The sequence below is a fragment of the Chenopodium album genome, chromosome 24, assembly GCF_948465745.1.
Source record: "Chenopodium album chromosome 24, dcCheAlbu1.1, whole genome shotgun sequence".
Classification (NCBI taxonomy): domain Eukaryota; kingdom Viridiplantae; phylum Streptophyta; class Magnoliopsida; order Caryophyllales; family Amaranthaceae; genus Chenopodium; species Chenopodium album.
Window position 1 is genome coordinate 36,558,137 of NC_137857.1, and position 22,433 is coordinate 36,580,569.

General features: G+C 34.2%; 2 protein-coding genes and 1 non-coding gene across 4 annotated transcripts; 2 read left to right on the forward strand and 1 right to left on the reverse strand.

Annotated features, from left to right (window-relative positions):
- Positions 1-3,372: 3,372 nt before the first annotated feature.
- LOC145611016 (putative F-box/LRR-repeat protein At5g02930) lies at positions 3,373-7,454 on the reverse strand. Its single transcript, XM_081666256.1, has 4 exons — positions 7,450-7,454; positions 5,876-6,668; positions 4,149-4,313; positions 3,373-3,513 (listed from the first exon to the last, which is right to left on the reverse strand). The coding sequence occupies exons 1-4, from the start codon at positions 7,452-7,454 to the stop codon at positions 3,373-3,375; spliced, it is 1,104 nt and encodes a 367-aa protein (XP_081522382.1).
- A 207-nt stretch (positions 7,455-7,661) lies between these two features.
- Positions 7,662-7,733, forward strand: TRNAD-GUC (transfer RNA aspartic acid (anticodon GUC)). Its single transcript has one exon. It is a non-coding gene; the product is annotated as a tRNA-Asp (tRNA).
- Positions 7,699-22,338, forward strand: LOC145610069 (anaphase-promoting complex subunit 4-like). Of its 2 annotated transcripts, XM_081665326.1 has the most exons (20): positions 7,699-7,891; positions 8,097-8,185; positions 8,312-8,423; positions 9,398-9,489; positions 11,527-11,610; positions 11,904-12,143; positions 13,810-13,884; positions 14,398-14,549; positions 15,465-15,625; positions 15,709-15,809; positions 15,887-15,961; positions 17,163-17,342; positions 17,821-17,903; positions 17,997-18,095; positions 18,319-18,423; positions 18,738-18,876; positions 20,056-20,283; positions 20,401-20,553; positions 21,624-21,705; positions 21,847-22,337. In XM_081665326.1, the coding sequence occupies exons 2-20, from the start codon at positions 8,117-8,119 to the stop codon at positions 21,948-21,950; spliced, it is 2,334 nt and encodes a 777-aa protein (XP_081521452.1). In that variant the 5' UTR covers positions 7,699-7,891; positions 8,097-8,116; the 3' UTR covers positions 21,951-22,337. The 2 variants fall into 2 exon arrangements, with proteins under 2 accessions (XP_081521452.1, XP_081521453.1); XM_081665327.1 differs by lacking the exons at positions 7,699-7,891; positions 8,097-8,185; positions 8,312-8,423 and having other exon boundaries at positions 9,454-9,568; positions 21,847-22,338.
- Positions 22,339-22,433: the final 95 nt, after the last annotated feature.

The window sequence follows — 22,433 nt, forward strand, 5'->3', positions numbered from 1 at the left end:
TATACTAAACTGCGCCCGGTTAATTATTTAAATACGGCCCAATGATCTAGAGGAGGGCCCAATGTTAATTATTATTCCTAAAATTATTAGGATTAATTATAATTTTCTAGAAGTTTCTAGAAAGTTCTTTTTAATTCTAATATTATTGGATTTAATAATTAATTATTTTAAAATAGACTTTTATTTGGAGTAAAATATCGTTTTATTATCTTAAAAATACATATTTTATCTTCTGTACGGATTCCGTGGATCAAGTTGATTAAAGATCGGATTCCGCGTGAAGAAAACGCGCTAATACAGGTTGTCGCCAAACGACAAGTCTGTCGCCGCGCGACAGAGTCGATTCCTGGCGACAGCGTGTAGTTTTATTCCTTATCAAATTCTATGTTTTTTTGGACTATTTTCATTATAAATAGGGTCCGAATCCTTGTTTTCAGAATCATCAATTCTCATGAACTCTTCCTTAATTCTCTCTTTTCTCTCTTGAGCAATATATGCTTTCTTTCTCCCTCTCTTTCTAAACAAGCTTTTTCACATACAATATTTCGCATTCACAAGATCTTGAATCTCCTAGCCAAGTTCGAAGTTGCCTTCGCCCTAGACGTGCAAGGTTGATATTTTCTGAGGGTTTGGTCCAAAACTAGTCAAAACTTTGTTTGATTTCAATTTAATTCTTTAATTATTCTTTATTTATTTTCATTGAAGTTTACTAACTTGTGTATTTTGTTATTAGAAAGAGGTACAAGGCTTCAAAGTAAGTAGATTAGCTTACTCCCTATTTCTTTCACAATGTAGAAAGCATGCTTATTATTGTTTTATGATTCCTAGTATCATGTTAGGATGTGTTTAATTCCTAGTATCATGTTAGGATGTTATTTTATGCTTTCTAGTATCATGTTTAGAGTGCCTTTATTCTTTCTAATATCATGTTAGTACCATGTTAGGTTAAAGCTTTGATCTTTATTGTTTAGTGACATGCTAGGATTTGTTATTAATCTTGTTAGTATCATGCCTAGGATCTTGCTATTATATTTAAGCTATATTATTATTATGATTACAATATTGATTATTATTTATGTTGCTTGATTATATTTTGTTATTGCTTGATCACGCCTTTTATGCAGGTTTAAAGGGAATTTGTACTTGAAATCACGCCTAATAAGATAATTAATAATTTGGTTTAGGCTAATGTGATTTTAACTCAAGTGATCGCCAATAATAGATTTATTTGTGCATTAATATTCAACCAACATAGATAAACAAGGTAGGATTAATATAATGTTTGTATGTTATTCGAAAAGCGCACATGAATACGAGCAGAACAAAGTAGAGGCCTATTTTATAGGGCGGGTCCTTTCTTTTATAGATTGGATTCGTACTCTCATCCCCGGACCCTATTTGGTTCAAGACCTTATGGAGTAGTTGATGGTCCTTTTGGATTGTCTTTTGGGTTTACAAGTTCCTAAAACTTGTTGGCGACTCTTTTTGCTCTTTGTCTTTCCCTTTGGAACGCCACCGTACTTTAGTGTATGATCACAGTGGGGTTCAAGTTTGGGGTTATCATAATGCTTGAAATATTCCCTACAATTACCCTTACTATATATACCTCCCACCACACCTTCCTCTTTCTTTCTCATCACCCATAAGGCCATAAGTCCATAACCACCACTTCCCAACCACAGCAGCCAGCCGATGGCGAAGAGAAGAGGCGGCCGTACGTCGGCAGCGGAAGGACAGCGGCGACGAGGATGGGAGGTGATGAACTGGCATCACAGTGGTCGTCGTAAACTTTACAAAAAAAATCAAGTCTTTGAAGATTCAATCAACAAGTATTCAGTTACTAACACAGATAAATTAACAAAAAAATCAAAGTAAAAATTAAAAAGTTGAAAAAGAACAAACCTTTAATTTACCGTCTTTAATTCATCTTCAAAAATTGAATTAAGAAGCTTTAATAATTATGGAGATTAATTAAAATAAAAAAAAGGAGAAAAATCGGGGAAGTAAAAACGATTGGAGAAGCAGAGTAGCATGCATGTAGAAGAACGAGTAAAAAATTGAGAACTTAAGAGAGAAACAAATGAGGAGAGAGGCAAGAGGTTATACCCTATGGCATGCAAAACCGATTGAACATCACAGAACCGGTTTTGGACGCCGGTCAACCATGGTCAATCGGCGTGAAAACCGGTCACTCGGGACGGTAACCGGTTTTGGACGCCGATTACCATGGTCAACCGACGCTGAAAACCGATTATCGTCCCGGCGCCGGTTGTGCCGGCCGTCGAATTTAAAAGAAAACCACCACCTTCCCGCCGACGAGGGTAGGTGGTGGGTCGTTTTTCCGATGGTTGTTGATTGTACGTTGTTGGTTCTTTTGAAATTTCGGCAGCACAAAAAAAATTCTAGTACCTCTTAATTGGTGGTGGTGGGCAGTGATGGTGGGCGGTAATGGTCGTGGCTGCGATGGCATGGGTGGTGGTCGTGGTGGCGTGAGTGGTGGTGGCAATGGTGGTTGCTTTAATTTTGTAGTGGTTGACAATTGATTTCAGGCTTGATGCACTTACGAGAGAGAATGCAAAGTGAGGATCGATGAGTGAGGGTAATTTTGTCCTTTATTAATTTTGTTGGCGGTTTGATAAAAAACGTTGGCGGTATTCAACAATCCACTATTACTTACCTCAAATAGCCGACATTTACTTTAGTGAACATGCTAGATTTATGACATATCTAGCAAATTTTCACATAATTGGGCTATAAAATTTGGGGCCACAATTACCTAACACCAAGAGTCCTAGATCAAATTATCCCACAGACTCGATCATGTCCACCTCACAAACTCAATCATGTCGACCTAGTCCTTGGGTAAATCCAAGAGTCCAAGATCAAGTTATCCCACATACTCGATCATGTCTACCTTAGTCCTTAGTGCAATCCAAGATTCCAAGATCAAGTCATCCCACAAACTCGATCATGTCTACCTTAGTCCTTGGGGCAATGTTATTGTCGAGACTTGCATTCTCATATGGAAATCCATCAAATAACATCTCAAAATAGTCCACAATGCAGTCGCAAAAGAACATAATTCGAAAAGCAAATAAAAGCAACAATAATTAATGCAGTTAAAAATTAATCCGAACCTAAAACCATGTCACGGCCTTAGAACCAATGTAAACAACACAACAATAATCCGTGTTTAGTTGATTTGAATCACAGCAGATGGGGAGGACCTTGGGAGGTTCGACAGCATGTAAAAGAGTGAAAGTTCAGCAACTGTATCCATCCCCAATTTTCGGTCTGGCACGACGTCTTCTTCTTTATTATTATCGTACATATTTGTATATATAGACAATTTCTCTAGCACTTTTGCACGTCTCAAGAGGTACGCCAAAAATCGCAAATTGTTTTGCCACCCACTAGACGAGGAATTAGGTTCACAATCTTCACTGTCTTAAGGTGTTGTAGACTTTTCATTTGTAGACGTTCAGGATAAGTGACGTCGTTATCGTACATCACCTGCAATACGATACAATAGAATATATGAAATAGCGATCATGTTTTATTTTACAACTGAGTATTTATCAAAAGAAAATTTGCAAATTGCAGCCATTTATAGTTAGTAATTTGCAAATTACAGCCATTAAAAAAAATTGCAAATTGCAACCCAAAAGTTCTAATAAATTGTAAATTGCATTCGATTCAACTTTTTCATCGGTTTACGTGTTGAAAAATATTCGAATTGAGCTCGGAATTAGCAAAAAATTAATGTAAATGCCTCGTTTTAATTTATAGCAAAAAATAGTTGCCCACAAATCGATATATTTTTGTTACGCAAAACGAGGCACATACGCTATTTTTTTTTGCTAATTCCGAGTTCAATTTGGAAAATGACCCCTAAAATCTTAACCGAATATTTTTCGACACGAAACTGATGAAAATGTTGAATCGGGCTGCAAGTTACAATTTATAAGAACTTTTGGGCTGCAATTTGCAATTTTTTTTAAATGGTTGCAATTTGCAAAATACAAACTTTAAATGGCTGCAACTGGCAAATTTTCCAAACTCAAAAAAAAAAAAAAAAAAAAAAAAAAAAACAAATGAAGTGTATCATAGAAATTAGAAAAGAAACACAACAACGAGAAGAATCATACTCTTTTAGACGATGAAGTCCACATGTTGATCGTCAACTTCTCCAGCTTGGGGCAATTATTAAGCATGGTTGCTACTCCGTAGAGTTCCCATTTCTTTAGGTTGATATCCAAAGTAAGACTCACACAATTTGGGAACGAATAAGGCAATGCTTTAATAAAGAGAACCTACATATTGTCAAAACTATTAAAATGAATCAAAGTCATACATAATCACAAAGTCTTTAATCTTGATCTTAATTCTTTTTAACTCATATTAATATAACTAAATTATTTGCTAAAAACTAAATTAATATTACTAAAATTTAATTATTTTTGTTGAACTTAACTTATTTGTTAAATTTTTTATTGGTTTGCCATTTCTTTGAAGTTATTGATTTTTTTTTAAATTTTACGGGACTTTACTATTAATTTTGTTTAACTTAACTTATATTATCTAAATATAAATAATTTCTAATTAATGTTATTTTTTTAAGATGAAAAAAGAACAAAGCCTAAGAAGTGATCTGCAATAATACAATACTAGGTTAGATCCCGTGCCATGCACAGTGATCATTATAGATTATTGATAGATAAGTATTATAAACATAAATTAGTCGAGGAATAATAAAAGTATGTGATATGTTAAATTGATATTTGCAAGGCTAATTGTAATTTCTAATACACAATTAAAATAAAAGTAGGCAAAAAATCTGAGCAATATTTTTTCTTTTATAAAACAGATCACAATATATTTTTAAGAATACAATTTTTGGTTTATAGTTATCCAATTTTATTGTTTTAGAAAGATTTGTGAAATCTTTTTATTTTAAATATACTACATTAATATGGAATATGTACAACAAATAAAATTATTTTTGAAATTTATTTGTTTCCTTAATTAATAGATATTTTATATAAAAAATTAATAACTAAGGACACACCAGGAGATGACACGTGTCATTGCTGGTGTGTCTTTTAGTATATAGTTGATTAATCCGGAAGTTGAGTACATTATTGTTAGGAATATAGAAAAATATAATATTGTGATATATTTTCCATATTTAGGATAATAATTTATTTTAGAATCCTAAATATAATATGATCTACATTAATATATTTTCCTATATTCCTAACAAGAGAGTGGATTCAATTGTATTGATGATCTTGGCTAATATTTATAGCATACAAAAGATAACCTACATAATATCACTTCCTCTCCTTAACATGTGTGCCTAAATTGAACGATCAACTAAATAGAAACGGAAGAAGTATTATCTTAACTTTAATAATACTCCCTCCGCCCCTTAATACAAACCCACTTTTGGTTGGGAATTAAGAAAGTAATAAATTCTTTAAAACTAATGATTAAAAATACATGTGTGCATGTGGGGTTAGAGATAGAGAAAGAAAAAGGTATTTGGGAATAATTGAAGAGATAAAGAGAAATTGTTGGAATTTAATGTTAAAAGTATAAAAAAAAAGTAAAGGAAAAAAAATGATAACTCATCAAAAAGAGGGTAATAATGTCAAAAAATATAACTTTTAATTAGAAAAAGGCATTGTATTTTGGTTTACCCAAAAAGAAAATGAGAGTTTGTGGACGGAGGGAGTATCTAATTAATTTATTTTTGTAAGATGAAAAAAGAACAAATCCTAAGAAGTGGTCTAAGAAAATACAATATTAATCACAAAGGTGAGTAATATTATTGATAATTAAATCAAATAAAATAAAATTGAAATATACTAACCTGGATGCACCAACTAGCTAAAGTGAGTGTTTTGACATTTTGAACACTTCTAAGAAACTTCTTCGCCATAGTAATCCTCTCCTCAATATCATCCTTTGCAGCCCTCGAAGAATTAAAAAATGCATCATTTGCAAAAGGTCGTCGATCATCATTATTGTAATGCAATCGATTAAACGACGACCCTTCTTTGAATGATGCCTCCGTCAAAGAAGATAAGTTCTCAAACAAAAACTTTTTGTAACACATAAATTTTGAAATAACCAATAGTTTAAGGAAAGGAGCTGAAACTCTTAGCTTATTACCAACTATATAATAACGAAATCTACAATTATCAAGTACCAAAACCTTCAATTTATTAGAGACAATGTCTATGTTATTAAGTCCGTCACAATCAACCAATTTCAAGCACTCTAAAAGCGGACAGCCCATCATTATGTTTGCCAATACTTTATCATCTAAACTAGTATCTTTCATGACCAAAGTCTTCAACGACGACCAATCTATCGAGCTTTTGCAATCCGAAAACTGACAATTCCTTATGCTCAAGCTTGTCAAAACCTTATTTTTAAAGGAGAATCTAGGCAAAACATATCTTGTTTGATCCTCAAGGGGTAGAGTAAAGAGCAATTCAAGGTCTTTGACCTTACGTGTAAGCGCGAAAGCAACCCAAGTATCAACTTTAGATTTACTATGGTTTGGCAAAGACCTGTAACCAAACTCATCATCAGACTCTTGAACCGGAGTTTCATAGTGAAAATCAACGCAAAATCTGTCGATGTTTTGGAAATTGAACCTGACCAACGTTGCATCGACAAAAGAGACATACTTGGATGCATTGTTGTTTGTTGGTGGCCATGTGGATTCCTCCAAACTTTCAAAACTATGAACGAAGGTTTAATTAGGGTTTATGAATGTCTGTCGTATACTACCTCCGTTTCTTTATTTTTTTTTTTGATTCATATGAGCCATAAGGGCGGGTACAACAGGGGGCGGGGGAAATTCCAGCATATGCTGGAGGCAAGGATCGATCCCGTAACCTCGAGGTTACGAGATGGGAGTGCTACCATCAAGCCAACTCCACATCCTTACCTCCGTTTCTTTATAGTTGTAATCAGGGCAGGGCGAACTAATATATTGAGGCCCTATATTATTTTTATTTAAAGAAAGAAAATCACCCTTTTAAAAAAAAGAGAGAGTAAGAAGAATACTAAAAAGGAAACTAAGGATCCTCCAACTCATGACTGGTACGGTGAGCAAAGTGAGAAACTCACAAAACAAAACTACCATTAAGCCATGCTCACAACAACAGTACCAAATGCGACCCAATCCTTTATAACTATACTTTATTAATAACTTAGATTTAACAAAATTGGGCCTTTATTTTCTGTGGGCCTTGACGGCATTCCCGGTTGCCCTGGGTCAAATACGGGCCTGGTTGCAACACTTCCGTAAAATGAAAATGTCAAAATAGTTGTAACACACCATAAAAGAAAGGGTTTTATGTGAAAATTGTACTGATATCTTTATTTAAAACACATGACCTACTTGATTATACTCCTAAACAATGTTTTAACCCCATTTAAAGTGTATTATATCACGTGAGATCCACTTTTCTTAAATACTGTGATAAACTCTGTGTTGCAACTATAAAGAAATGGAAAAAATATATGATTAACATGAATATAACAAGTCATAAATTTTGTCAAAAAAAAAAAAAAACAAGTCATAAATATTATTCATAACATCAGTTGTCAAATGTATAAACCTACAAAATTATATCAATCAAGTCGTTGTAGTATAGTGGTAAGTATTCCCGCCTGTCACGCGGGTGACCCGGGTTCGATCCCCGGCAACGGCGTTTTTTTTTTAAGATTTTTATTTTTTATTCTAAGAAGGTTCAAAATTAGCGACTCCTCCAAACCGAGCCAAAGCCACGCTACACGACGTATAAAACCCTCCAAAATCCCGCCTTTTACTTTCATTTCTTGCTCACTCACTCACTCTTCTTCTCTTCAGGTTTTTTCACAAATTCCCCAATTTTTTTTCATTCATATTCATTTGCATTTCTTCAACACCTAATTTCACAAATTATGAATTCATCGTTTATTTTAAAAATTTGTATTTTTAATCAATTTATTCTACCGAACTTGTTCAAACTCAATTAGGGTTTTAAAGGTGATTAATTTGTGATTTTTGGGCTTAATCTTTCTTGATTTTGCAGAGATTGATTAATTTTTGGCAATGGAAACCGATGAATCAGAACGTGTTCTTCCTTTTCAGCTTCAATTTGACAAACCAGCGCCTTCTCAGGTTCTCTTTCTCTCTCCTACAGTCCTACTATTACTAGTTTTTGAAAGTTTAACAAAATTTAATTCTTCAATTTGATTTTAACGCAATGTTGTTGTTGAATTTGATTATATCTGTGCATTTGATTAGATAAAACTGGCTGAGTGGAATCCAGAAAAGGATTTACTGGCAATGGTTACCGAGGACTCGAAAATTATACTGCACCGCTTCAATTGGCAACGATTATGGACAATTTCACCTGGTATGTGTTTGTATTTTGGCTCCATTTCCCTGTTATGAAGTTAGGGCATTGTTTTGTTGAAAAAAGTTTAGGAGCAGTCGTTACTTCGTTGAATTATAATTCACCTTTGTTGGAGTATATGGTGTGAGAATTAAGATTACGAGTGGGTGTTTGTAGATTATGTCGTGTTAATCGAGTTGGGAGTTGTTGGATGATTCTAATTTGGATTATTTTGGAGTGAGTTTTATGGATTGGGACTTAGGTTCATATGAATAACATTTTATGGGGAAGAAATACATTGTATGACTTAAATCATGGAATATACGATATGAGAGTTGAAAACCGGGTAGATATTTGCAAACATTATGTGGTAGAAGACTAGAAGGAGCAGATTAATTGATTAAAGAAAAGTTAATGAATCATTTGTGTCTTTTATTAAGAGAATTGCCATGATCCTGTCCACGGTAATGCAACCTCTAAAATCAGCAATAGTTATGCTCTTTCATCTATTATAAAAATAGCTTATCTGCAATTTTGCTGATGGTTTCACGGATGGATTCTAGTTCATGATTACAACTCCCCCAATATAGTTTCTGCTAGAAAGTCTAATTGTGGAATTCTTTATTGTGTTCATCTTATGCCATTCTTCCTTGTGGTAATGCTTATAAGATAAGTTTGGTAATTTAAGAGGCAATGGATTTTCTTTTACTTCTTAGGTACTGAATTATATTGGCAGGTGCTTTAATGAATGTTCTGCGTCTTATATGCTCTCCCTTCTAGTATTTTATTCTGTAAATGAATGAATGGAGCAGTTCAAAATCTCACTAGTTATGTATATCTCCTGCAGTCTCTGTGTAACTTTTGACTTGGTGATACTCTGGCTCAATAATACTTTTGGTTTTATGCTGACTAAACATTACAATTTACTGTGGATCATACTGTTAAAGGAATCTTGAAATTCTAATTTTTAATTTGATGTTTCTAAATCATCTTAGGGAAGTGTATAACATCATTATGTTGGCGTCCGGATGGTAAAGCAGTAGCAGTTGGCCTTGAAGATGGAACCATTTCGTTGCATGATGTTGAAGTTAGTACCCTAAGATGTTGAAGTATTATACAGTTGCTTTTTATTACTCTGCGCCTCATCATCATCTTGTTCTACCATAGTATGTATATTAATTTATTATTATATTTTTTTTTATTACTTTCTTAGCATAACTATTCTGCTTTACTCTGATTTGTGAGAGTTGTTGCACATGACATGTATTGATTGTATTCTAGTTGTTACACAATGCTTATTATTGCCTTCCTATTCATTTATTTCTTCATTATCTTGATGTTATTATATTCTATGAGATTTCTAGTGACCGAGTTTGGGTGTCTCTCTCTCTCTCTCACACACACAAACACACACATTTTTTTCACAAGGATATCATGTACTCCCTCCGTCCCCAAATGATAGTCCCTTATGGCCTATTTTTAGTCCCAAATTGATAGTCCCATTTGCTTTTTTCAAGTACCATTAATATCAATTTTTTATCAAAATTTCCTCCAACTACAACAATATTTGTGCAAATTTAACTCTCCCATGTAAATTTTGTTTTTCAATGTACTTTTATTACTTTCTCTCTCTACTATTTTACATACCCAATGTAAATTTATTTTTTCAATGTAATTTTACTACTTTTATTTAAGTTTCTTAATTCCCGTGATTTTTGCCCATAAGGGACTATTATTTGGGGACGGAGGGAGTATCTGTTTTGACAAGGTAGGTTTGTTTAACTTTCCCCTATCCTTCTCACAAAGTCACTAATGTGCTTCTGATCTTCTCTTTCATAGTTTCATGTATTCTAAACCCAAAACATAAGTAATAACTACAAAAGTAACATAATGCATCAGGTTTTGGCACTTTTGGCCTGAGTGCACCTCATCGCAAAAACCTCACCAAGACCTTTCTACACTCTTGATTATTTCAAACAATGGTATGTCTTAGAAGAAGAATAGCTTCCACCTTCTTGAGTATATAATGGCAAAGGATTATGTGAGGTTTTGTGGAAGGCATATTAATTAGGAGATAAATACTATTGATTATGAGTGCTATTAAGGACCTATATGACCTCAATTGTCAATACTAGAGTGATTTCATTTGTCTATTTCCAACATAATATACAAGTATGATTTAATACTCTTTGATTTTAAAATTATAAAGGTCTAAGTCAAAGTGGTTTCTAAATTGTTTGCACTTCTTATCTATGGTAAAATAGTATAAGGGCCAACCAGAATTAATCTCTTTTTGATTAGCTTATTGTAGTGGTAAGGCTGTGAACTCCATCATAACTCTGATGTTAATGGGCAATGTTTATGAATTCCTGCATCGATGATCATGGAGGGCATATTACATTGTAGTGATAGGGCCTTAAATCTCAGTTTGGTGGCAAGTTTAGTGAATAACCAGCTTAAAATCTTAATTTTCTAAAGTCTTGTTTGTTTTGTTTTAATGTTTCTGATATGGTCTTGTCTGAAATTTTCAAGTTCGGTCTATTCTAGCCTGGTTTGATCTAATTAACTGGTTTGATTGTATATTGAACTTACTTGTACACTAGTATATAAAAAAAATCATCATGTAGGATGTGGTTAGATTCGTCTTATTGTGTATTGTTTGTATATTTAATTTTTATAAATGTTATAATACGGAATTTAAAGATATATAAATTTAAGCAAGTGAAATTAAGAAGTTTTGCTGATGCTCTGTCTAATTTGAACTTTGTTGGTCTTGTGTGGTCTGATTTTAATATGAAAAAGTAATAAGCTCTAAACATAGCCCAACCTGCTTACATAGTCTAAGGTTGAAGAAAAAAGCATTTAATGGTTTTTCCAAGTAACGGCTTCTGCTGAAAGACTTGGTTCTCTCACTTGACCTGTCTATCGTAGGGCAAAACACTTATGTGCTATGCATGTGTGAAACTTTCTCCAACAACAATGTGTGAATTTTATGAATGAGAAGTTAGTGCTGAATCATACGTTTATATATTTCGTGCCGACAACCTGTTGTTGAAGATTTTCTTTATAATAATAATAATAATATAAACTGTTATTTTCATTCTGAATGCTTTTATTATTGCAGAATGGGAAACTGTTAAGAAGCATGAAGTCTCACACTGCTGCTGTAGTTTGTCTCAACTGGGAGGAGGATAATGGTCTTGGACAGGTGACTAGAACTTATGTGTTATATTTAAATGTATTTAATCGTGTACTATTTGTTGCTATCCAAGTCTTGTACTACTTCTTGCTATCAACATTCATCCAAACCCCTTAGATTTGAATAGATAAAAACTTTATTAACCATAAAAGAGAGTGGAAGTGATTTATGACTTGATGCGAAATCATTTTAATCTTGTGTTGAAGGATTCTTGAATATTTCATTGTCTTTTCACTTAAGATTTTTTAGTCATTGTATATTTCATTTTCCCTTATATTATAACTACATGTCTTTTAATCCAGGATAATGGAGACAATACCATGTCTTATGAAGATCGTACATTGCGTTTCTTCCCTCCTGCTCCAAGAATCCCACGGATGCCAGGGGTAGTCTCTGGAGATTCCACTCTTACAGATAACACTGAAGATTTGTTTCAGGATCTGCTAAATGCTTCGCACCAACGATTTAATATTTTATGCAGTGCTGATAAAGATGGAAGTGTTTGCTTTAGCATATTTGGTATATTCTCCATTGGAAAAATTGTGAGTAAGTTAATTGCTTTATGCACTATGTTGGAGCTGAATTCAAATATCATGAATGTACCATTAATTGTTTTATTTATTTTGAGTATCTTTAATTTGGTAAACTTTCAGTTTTGGTTAGAAGACTTAAAACTGGCAAAAACACACCTGAATGAATTTAGAACTGGCAAAAACACACCTGAATGAATTTAGAACTGGCAAAAACACACCTGAATGAATTAAAACAAATGGACTGGTAACCATTATTTTGTAATCCACAAATAGATATTGTCTGGATGACCTCTAGAAATCAGGGAGTCAGATGTAAAGTTTTTTGGGTGACCCATAGGGCCAATGCTTTGTAGCATTAGTATAAGTAGGAACAAAATATATAAGTTAAAAGTAGTTCTAAAAGGGTGAGAATAGGGTAGAAGTTTGACTTTTTGTTATCTAGATAATGGGTGTTCTTTTTTTTTAAAAAAAAAAAAAAAATTTATTTTTTATTTTTTATTTTTTATTATAGCCACTTAACAGTAGTAGCAGAACAGGTGTTATTGACCTGTTAGGTTAATTTAAACCAAAAGATTGGGTCTTTATTAAACTTTTTCCAGCTTGAAATAGGTCAAACTGCATGTTACCTGAATTGATCTAATACAAAGTGTTAGCTAGCTTCTTTCTGATTGACAGGTAGTTGTGCTTCTTTTTTGTGCTGTCTTGACCTATATGTATATCTTGTTGCATTCTTCCGAGAATATGAAAGTCAAATGTCAGGTCAATCCTCAGACACAATTCAGAGATTGCTAACCCTCATCTACCAACCTTCATAACAAAAATTCACACAGCTTGAAACCTGTGCTTTGTATCAGAAACATTGCTTATTGTCTCATTATAATAAAAAGATTCACCCTGCACTTCAAAACATAGGCTTTTTTCAAATCCTGTAATCAGAGCCTACTAACATTGAATATTGTTCTTGCCATTATAATTCTTTAAATTTCTTGGACAAGAGTAAGTGAGTCACATAAGGCCCATGTTATTTTTAAATGGAAAGATTATTATTTTTATTATAACTCTGGTGATAGGCTATAACTAGCTAATTACACCAACTACACCATTGAGACTTCAATTTCCTAGTCTGTGACTACTCCTATTCCAACATGATAGGGATAAATCATTGCTACCCACTTATTGTAGGTGGGTAGTTTGTAATTACACCAACTACACCGTTGAGACTTCAATTTCCTAGTTTGTGACTACTCCTATTCCAACATGATACGGATAAATCAATCTTTTTTGAAATTGCTACCCACCTATTGTAGGTGGGTAGTTTGTGACTACTCCTGGAATCAGGTAATAGATTGCCTTAATTTTATTGAATGAGAAAGGACTTAAAGTCATGGAATAATCACTAATGTTCATGTCCTAAATCACTTGGGAAAGATAATTGCCTGTTCTGTTTTTGTGAAGGAAAATGACGGCATCTTTTTGTATGGCTAGAAGTGGGATACACTGTTCTAACCTTTCTGAAGCTCGTGTGTGGGATTAATATAAAGTGTTCTCTTGTCTTTGGAAATTATATAGTATCTGAAGTTTCACATGGCTCGTTTGATTTACACTATATATTTTTCTGCAATTTATCATTTTTGCTAATTTTTACCATTCCTGACATCAATTGGGATTCTGCCAGAATATACACAATTTGTCTCTTCCACTAATTGGCAATCAAGCAGCATATCAGATCCTGCATGCTTCCATCTATAAGGTGAGTACCTTCAAAATCAATCCTTCTAAAAAGTTCTCTGAATCTCTGATATTCCTGACTCCAAAAGGTAGGCAGTGCGTAATCATCTAAATCGGTATAATTAAATATATGTTGAGTTTCTTTGATGAATTAATCAGTTTGAGAGTAAAGTTTACATTTTGGACACACGACTGTTTAAAGCAGGATTACTATGCATATTCATGTGTTCTCCCTGTTTGTAGAGTATACTATCTCCTAAGTTGAGTATGCTAAGCATTTGTTTTCATTACATTAATTATATTGCATTAAACTGACTTAATTTGAATGGAAACTGATTCTCTTTTGAGGTGTCAAGTTTGAAAAGATCATTTCGATTTCAAGGAATCAAATCTAGGATTGTATAGTCTAAAAATTGACAGTATGCTGATTCTCTTTTACATTAGCGTATTATGCCTCATTTAGCCTTTTTCGAGTTTTTCCTGTGCAAATCAACTTAATTTGTGAATGCTAATTTCTTCCTTCCTCTGGAATTAGGTTGCTTTGTCTAAGGATTTTTGTCGTTTGATCATCATCTGCTCTGGAGAAATTTCTAGCAGCAGTAGTGATTTCAATCATGAACCAATGTCTGGAAATAAAACTGAGGGTATGCATTGCTTGGTGCTGGACACCTCTATTTTCCAGAAAAGGTAATATTGTCACATTAAAGATATTGAAGTTAAATGGGATTTAGTTTTTGTAGCACCTCCTAGTTTCGATCACTCTAGAGATATTTCCAATGGCACACTTTCTCATTTATTTAGTGGTCTCATACTCTAATGTCCAAGTCATGATATTGGAACTTGAGAGCTATGGTTTCCATTTTCATGCTTATGTCGTCCTTGCTTCAAGTACTAGTGTCATATCTTGGAACTCGAGAGTAATGGTTTTCCGTGCTTAAAAGTATTAGGATGATGGTTTTCCAATTTAGTAATGCATGCGGAACATTGTGTTTGAATTCCCTTGTTTCTGCTATTTGGGAGTTGGCTTTGATAATCATAATCCTTTCCTTGAATACCACTTGTAAATTTGTATTAACATCAGTGAACATGCAGATATCATCGCTTCCCTAAGTATAATCTTGTAAATTGGGTGAGGTAATTTTATTAGCCATTGGTATCATATCTTTCAGATAGAAAATCCTGAAAAAAAGTTTCAAGCTCCAAACAGTAGTTGTAAGAAAAACCTCAAGAGGAACTGAAATAGTCTATGCTGGTAGCTGCATTGAATATATGGGTTTAACTATTCTGTGGCTGAAAGTATTTGGACTTGATTTAGAAAGTAATATTCCAGCTAGCTAAACTTGCTAGTTGCTGTATGATATTGGACTTCATGCTTGTGTAAATTCTGAAGATAAGTTCATCTGCGATTTAGAAATTGTAACATTAACTGTTCTTTATTGGATGGTTGCTCTTAATATTTAAATTATTGGTATACATAAAAATAACATTTTGAATCATATTTGCTTCATGGTAGCCTAGTTTTCAAGCTTAACTAACCTCAGCTTTAACTAACGTGAAAAGAATTCAATTATTAGCATTTTGCTGAAGACCATACTTTTGTAGGAAACAAGAGCTTCATCAAGTCGCTCAACAAGCTTCCAGCATTGAAGATTTAACTGAGGTCATTCGAGCATCACTTTCAATCATGTATAAGCAGTGGTGTGATGCCATGCAGATATTCCATGACAAATTTCATTCTTTATCTACATTAATTGTTGACCATGGTAATCTTAATGTGGACCACACTACAGTAACACCTACCTTTAATTTTGACTTTACTCTAGAGCTCCATTTGTTTCACTTATAGGACTGGACTCATCTCCTCAAGAGGAGTTTCTGAGTCTTCTGGGAGGCGCTCGAACAAGTCCACCAGTCCATCAATTTCTGGTCAATTCTCTTGGTGAATCGGTATGATGAGCTTCATGTGATGTGTGTATGGGAAGGGGCAGAGTTTTAGATACTTATTCTTTTTTCATTCTGAATAGGGACTCAAGCGAGTGATGAAGGCTGTATCTAATGCAGGAAATGAACTTCAGCTTATTCTCCTTGATCATATCCAGGTAGTCTTATTTTCCAGTCCTTTCACTCTCATCTCATGGTTGCATACTTAAAATCTTCTGTCCATTAACCTCTTGAAATATATAAAGGTAATATCAATTAAAGAAACTAGCAAGGGCACAATTCTTTCCTCCATTCTCTCCTCTAATAAGGTAAATTTAAAAAAAAAAGAAGAAAAAAAAAACTGTAATATCTACAAAGTATGTTTCAAAATAAAGGGAGACTTATTAGCCTAAAGGTGACTCCTTATGTCTCTTACAGCTTATTCTCTGTTTTGACCTACCTGTTGGAGTTTGTCTAATGAGTCAGGATATATGCTCACTAAATTGGTGTTGCTTCATCCTGAAATCCTTTAATTTCTAATTTTCTTGTGCTGAGTGACCTGCAACTTCTCTTGCTTGTAAAGGCCTCAAAAGAGGCTTATATTCTTCAAAAGTTCTGAACTCCATGAACTTCTACAACACTTTACACTCTCTCAGAAAAATATATAGATTGTACACAGGGGAAATTTTCAGATGGTGGAATTTAGCACAAAGGTCATAATTTTACCCAGTTGCACAAAAAATGTGAACTATTACAAAAAAATTTCATTAGGAACTGCCATGTAATCTGTCCCTTATCTACCATGAACTACACAATTAAGCATAAGATTTACTTCTGCAAAACTAGCCAATTGTTCTAGCGCACTTATAATATAAATTGTAATCCAGGCATGAGCTTGGATTCCCCCACCCCACCCAAAAAAAAAAAGAAAAAAAAAAAAAAAAAAGAAAGAAAACAAGATAAAAATCCACCTGAGTTTGCTCTCTGAATAAACTGTTATATTTTGCATAGGCTGGCTGCACATTCTTTGAACCCTTTTGAAACATGGTTTGGCATATTTTTGACTCACTTTAATGTGGATTAAGGTAAAGAAAAGCAAAACTGATAAATTTTTGTTTTCAAACCTGATAAAACTTACAAAAGCTTTTGTTTCCAAATCAGCATGATCATTCCTTGTCACCAACATTTTCACAATGCCTCTAAAGAGGTTCTCAACAGGAGAGGTTAGGGGTGTTGGGTGTATGTAGCCTTATCTTTGCAGTTGCTTAACCAATCTATTAGCCATTTGATATTGTCCAAAAGTCAACAATATTGGCTTCTACAGATTCCTTCCGTAACTGATGCAAAATTGCTAACCATCATTACCTCTCCTTTGATCAGCCAGCAGCAGAAATTATTGGATTTAGAATGGGAGAACTAAGAGGTCTTTCAAGGTGGCGAGCACGCTATGGCGGCATTGGCCTGGATGAAAAACTTATAGATAATGCAACAGAAAAAGTAGGAATGTTGCTTGTACAAGTAGTTCGCTTTGTGCAGATTCTTTCGTCTGTTTCCCAGCAGGTATGCTTGCTAAAGGTCCTTTTTTGGCTTTTTCTTTGATCAATTTTTTGGCCAAGTTCTTTTGTACTTTCGTATAATTTTTTACAATTGTTCATTAGCTTGTTACTTTAGAGTCACCCTGAGACGACTCTTTACTTATCTAAGTTATTCTTCAACCCCAAATCTCAAATCTATTTTCTCCAACTATAGCCAGAACTGAAATTTCATCACCTTGTTCAGAAAACTTCTTTGCAACCTCAAATAAATTTTATAAATTTTGAAGTTCTTTGCCGTCGATTCACAACGAGAAACAAGCTGAAGATAAATGCATCTGAATCTACTCTCTCCTCTTAGACCCATAAGCATCAAAATTGTCAGCTTGTTCAGAAGCCCCAACTAGTCCTATCAATCCGTCACATCAATTCATTAAATAATTATTAGCTTGAAAAGAATGTCACTTTCTCTTTTTCTTCATCCTTTTTTGATTCTTCTCTTTCAGTTCTTAAATTTTTTCAGCTGGTTGTCAAGGTGTATAAAGATACTTATGTCAGAATCTAGTGATCAGCTTCCAGCATACAACAGGTATCTAGCTTTACTTTTTAAAGGTTGTATTTTGGAAAGTTGATTGGCCATATGTCTCTCTTGTAGTTATGTTTCTCAACTTGCACTTTGCAGTGAACTTGTAATAATGTTTTTGAAGTTTCTCTATGATCGGGATCCTGTAAAGCTGCTGCTGGACCAATCTATGGTTGATCATTATGTCCAACTTGATTCGTAAGTCTTCTAAGCACGAGAAAGTTATATGCCTTTTTTAACCCTGTTGCTCTACTGTTTCTTTCTCTACCTTTCAGCAAGCTCCTCCCACCCCCATCTCCCTTTGATAGTTTGAAAATTATGTCAACATAAGACTCAGAGCAATGTCTTATGCTTTCTGGTTGCTAGAAGTAACACATCGTGTTTACTTCAGATTAATGGTCTCATATTGCTATTGTCTCAGGGATACAGCACAGCGAGTTGAAGAACTTGTTAAATTAGGGGGGTTTGCTGATACTGAATGCCTGCACAGAACCTTAGCTAAAGAATTCCAGTATATGGAATCCAGGTATCTCTTTGTGTCAATTGATAACCATATTAAGATCATAAATGGAATGGGGCATACATTTGAGACATACTAATATAGAAATTGGTGCATACAAATAGGGTTGGAGGGATATTTCTTTTATGCTCTTTTTTAGTTTCATTTTAATTTTTAATAATATTTTTTGTTTATGGTATTGAATTGAAAGATGTTACCAATTGTGTAGTTGTATCTAGAGGAGTTTGTCCTCAGGTCTATTTGTTAACATTGCAATAATTTCTTATTTTTGGATCTACTCTCCTGCTTCCTTTATTATAATGTTATGTCAAACTTTCCAGTTTCAAGGAGGCCTTCAATATGCCCTATACAATCGTTTCGAAGGAGATAATATGTGAGCAGATGCTGCCTCTCTATTCTTTCCAATCTTCACCGCCATCCACTCATAGAAATGTTCCCACATCGATATCATTTTATTGGGTAAATGCTCTGTTGCCATAATTCGTTAGCAATGTTTGTTTTTTTATATTCCAGACGAGCTTGCAATTAATACAGCAGCATCTGGACTGCAAATGAGCTCGTCTCCAAATGTGCTAATAGATTTCTGCTGAATGTCTTGATTCTGAATCAATTTTGTGCTTTACCTGGTCAACAATGGTTCAAACCTTGATCAAACGTGATATGTCTCTAGAATTTGCACCCAAAGCAAAATAAAATAGCATCAGTTTGTATTTATGTCATTATAGGAAAGAATAACATAGCGGATGAATCTAGAAGACGCACCTGAAAAAAAAAATTACAAGGCTGAATAATATAGCTTCTACTTGTAATCATATTTCTGTGAAGCGAAATAGCTCATTAAATTTTCATTGTATAGATCTGTTGTGGATTGCTAACTGGAATATTGCTTTTTCGGGTATGCCTAGGAGGCTTCTGTAACATATACTTCTATGAAATGGCTCTCTCCTTGTGCACAAGATACAATTGGTGATTCTGCAGCTTACCCTGTATGGACAGATCCATTCATCTCTAATTCCATTAAATATTGTGAACTAGCTATGGAGTGCAGCTTTTTGCTGTGTCCTGTACAAGAGTATTTGGAAATAAAAACATTTTTATCTAAGTCTAGTTTATTATTAAAAGAATGAACAGTGGAACATAATAGATGATGTATACCCAAGATCACGTAGCAAACTAGACATTCAATTATACAGATATTCAACCCCTTGTTTTTTGCGTCAAGTGTTCTCATGAACCTGGGTAACTTGCAAATTTCAAGAGTGCAAGGAATTAATATTAGGGGAAGGATATGTTAGTCATACCCTATTAGTAGTAGCTTGGGGAATAAGTTAGATTTGTTAAGTGGGATTTTTCTATATATAGGCCTCATTAGGAGGAATAATGATCATGTTGAAAATTGTTAAGGAAAGTTGTTTTAAAGCAGCTTCCTCTCGAAAGAAGGCCTTGTATCATTGAATACTTTGTTTGATAATGCAATCTATCCCTTGGCTGCCATTTTCTACCTCTTCCTAGCTTATTATCTTACTGTTCTCAAGCTAATTCCTAGCAGAGTGACACACAATATCCCCTTAAACGTATCAATGATAACATCTTAGCTGTATTTTTGTTCCCTTTTCTTATGTGTTGCTCTCATTTTAGGATACTGCCCCTGAATTGTCAGCATGCGAGACCAGTCAAGAAAACCTTGTAGACTATATCACTTTCCAAATACCTGAGTGGTCCTCATCAGATGTTTCAAACTGTATATGCATAATACGGGGAGCTATAAATGAAGCGGATAATATTAGAAACAGATATACTACAGTTGAAGCCTTGCTCCTGTCTGTGTCAAGGGATTTCAGTTGCATAGATTTATCACTATATAAGGTATTTCATAATACACTTATGCCTTTTTTAGCACTTGCTTTCTACTTTGGCCAACGTATGCTTCTTTGAATGACTTTTCCCTAAATATTGAGATGGGTGTTTTTCTTTTTAACTCAGGAACGTCAGTTAGTTTTGCTGTTGAATGAAACAACAGCCGCTTCAGACAGCAGTGGAAATGCTCATCTCATGATGGTGCCAACAAACGATCTTCCATTTGTATCTATATCAAGATCAATTAGTCTAAATTTTTGGAATTTGGATCAGTTGCAGGTAGGTCTTTCACATGCTTACTAGTGACTGCTTTAGTATTTTAATTTAAAATTTTAACGTAAAATTATTTTTCCTGTGAGTTTGTGATTAGAGAGAGTCCAGGACATGATTCAATCTTAGGTCTTGGGCATTGCCCCCCGAGAATTCAACCAAGTAGTTGGCATCCACATAGTGACTGCTATAGTGCTATTGTCATCGGATGTCTTCTGCTTGATGATTCCTTTTGTCCATTGCCACTTAACCAGGCAAAACTGTGTATCTGAAAAAAGAAGATAGCCTGAACAAATGCCTAGATCTTGATCCTTGTTCCTGTTCTGCGGCATCTCATGATCCCTTTGTCTTTTGGATCATGAGGCAATGTAATCATGCTCTTCAATAAAGACGCAGTTGGATTGAAAGTGAAGTAGAAAACATTAGAAAATCAGAGGAATAAACCAAATCTTTTCATGGTAAAAAAAAAAAAGTTAGAAAGCATATATGGCTGGATAACTCCTTGATTTTGATTTTTGAACTCTTTGCAATTAGTGAGCCAGCAGAGGGCTGAGCTCAAGGTGCTCAAAATATCATGCATAACAAACAATCACTAGCAATTAGTGCTGCTGTGTAGGTAATAAAAATGGAGGAGAAGACATGAACGAATGAGTGATCCCTGCTAGCATTTGATATGAAAAGTAGTCTGAATAGGAAGACTAATTAGTATAATTATCTTCACTTAATAGTGGAATAGACATTACTTTTTTTTGCTTCCGAGATGTACCCTTGATTATTGTTTTTCTGAGTAAAAAGCCAGATCTTTTCTATCAAATTTTTAGTATCAGGAATTCAATCTGAATGATTTATGCTTGAATACTTTCCTTCATTAAAAGTCTGTCAATTTCGAGACCAGTGCTGAACTTTCAGTCCATAGATGTTTCATTGATTGTTGGAATGGTTTTGAAACTTTCTTTTACTGAATTTTTTTCTTACACAAATTCATCATAAAATTGGGAGTTGAGTATGAGTATGATGTGTACTTTGATCAGTTAAAGTTCTTGATTCTCATTTAAATTAATGTGCTTGTATAACTTTAGGATCATATATTGCCCTTGCAAATGGAGAGTGCAAAGGTTCGAAGTATACCTCACAATGTGGTTCCACCACTTGCAATTAGTTGTAAGTTATCTTTCTGCCTCAAGATTTGTGCACATGGCACTTTATCCTTGGATACAGTGATTTTATACAATTCCTATATATAACAATGATGCTGATAAGTAAAACTAAATTGTACGCATTTTACTTCAAAATTCGCAACAGCGTCTAGAGGCGTGGGCTGCGTTTTTGCTGCTAGAAAGCGAGCCTTGGTTTACATTCTCGATGAAGATGAAGAAGAAGAAGAATCAGCCTCAGATATGGATTGAAGTTGATCGTCCAGTGCTGTGCTTGGACTCCTCTGAGCGGAAGGAGAGCATCGACACTCAAGCTGTAAGCGTCGTAGTTGAAGTTTGATTCAACAGCGCTCAACAATAGAGCATGGAAAGATTGGAAACTCCAATTAGGTGGTCTGGCCGTCTGGTGGTCTAGACCTGCTTTCAGATTTAGGATTTCCCAATCTCATTCTTTTCTTTGTCATCCTTAACTATTCCTTCCTGCTTACAGCTAAGGCAAATAATGTACTGACTGAGATTTCTCTGTTAACTTTGTAGTTATACCAACATATTTCAGTTACTAGATTATGTAAAGGATATTTTTGTTTATCCAAGATCTAAGCACATAATCGACGAAAAGGTGCTGAATGGCTTGAGTCCATATAATGGGAATGGGTAAATATCATGGAATGGGGGTTGTATCAACGCAAAAACCAGAGTAACTTAAAGTTTGTAGCTACAGTTGTTTTAACCAAA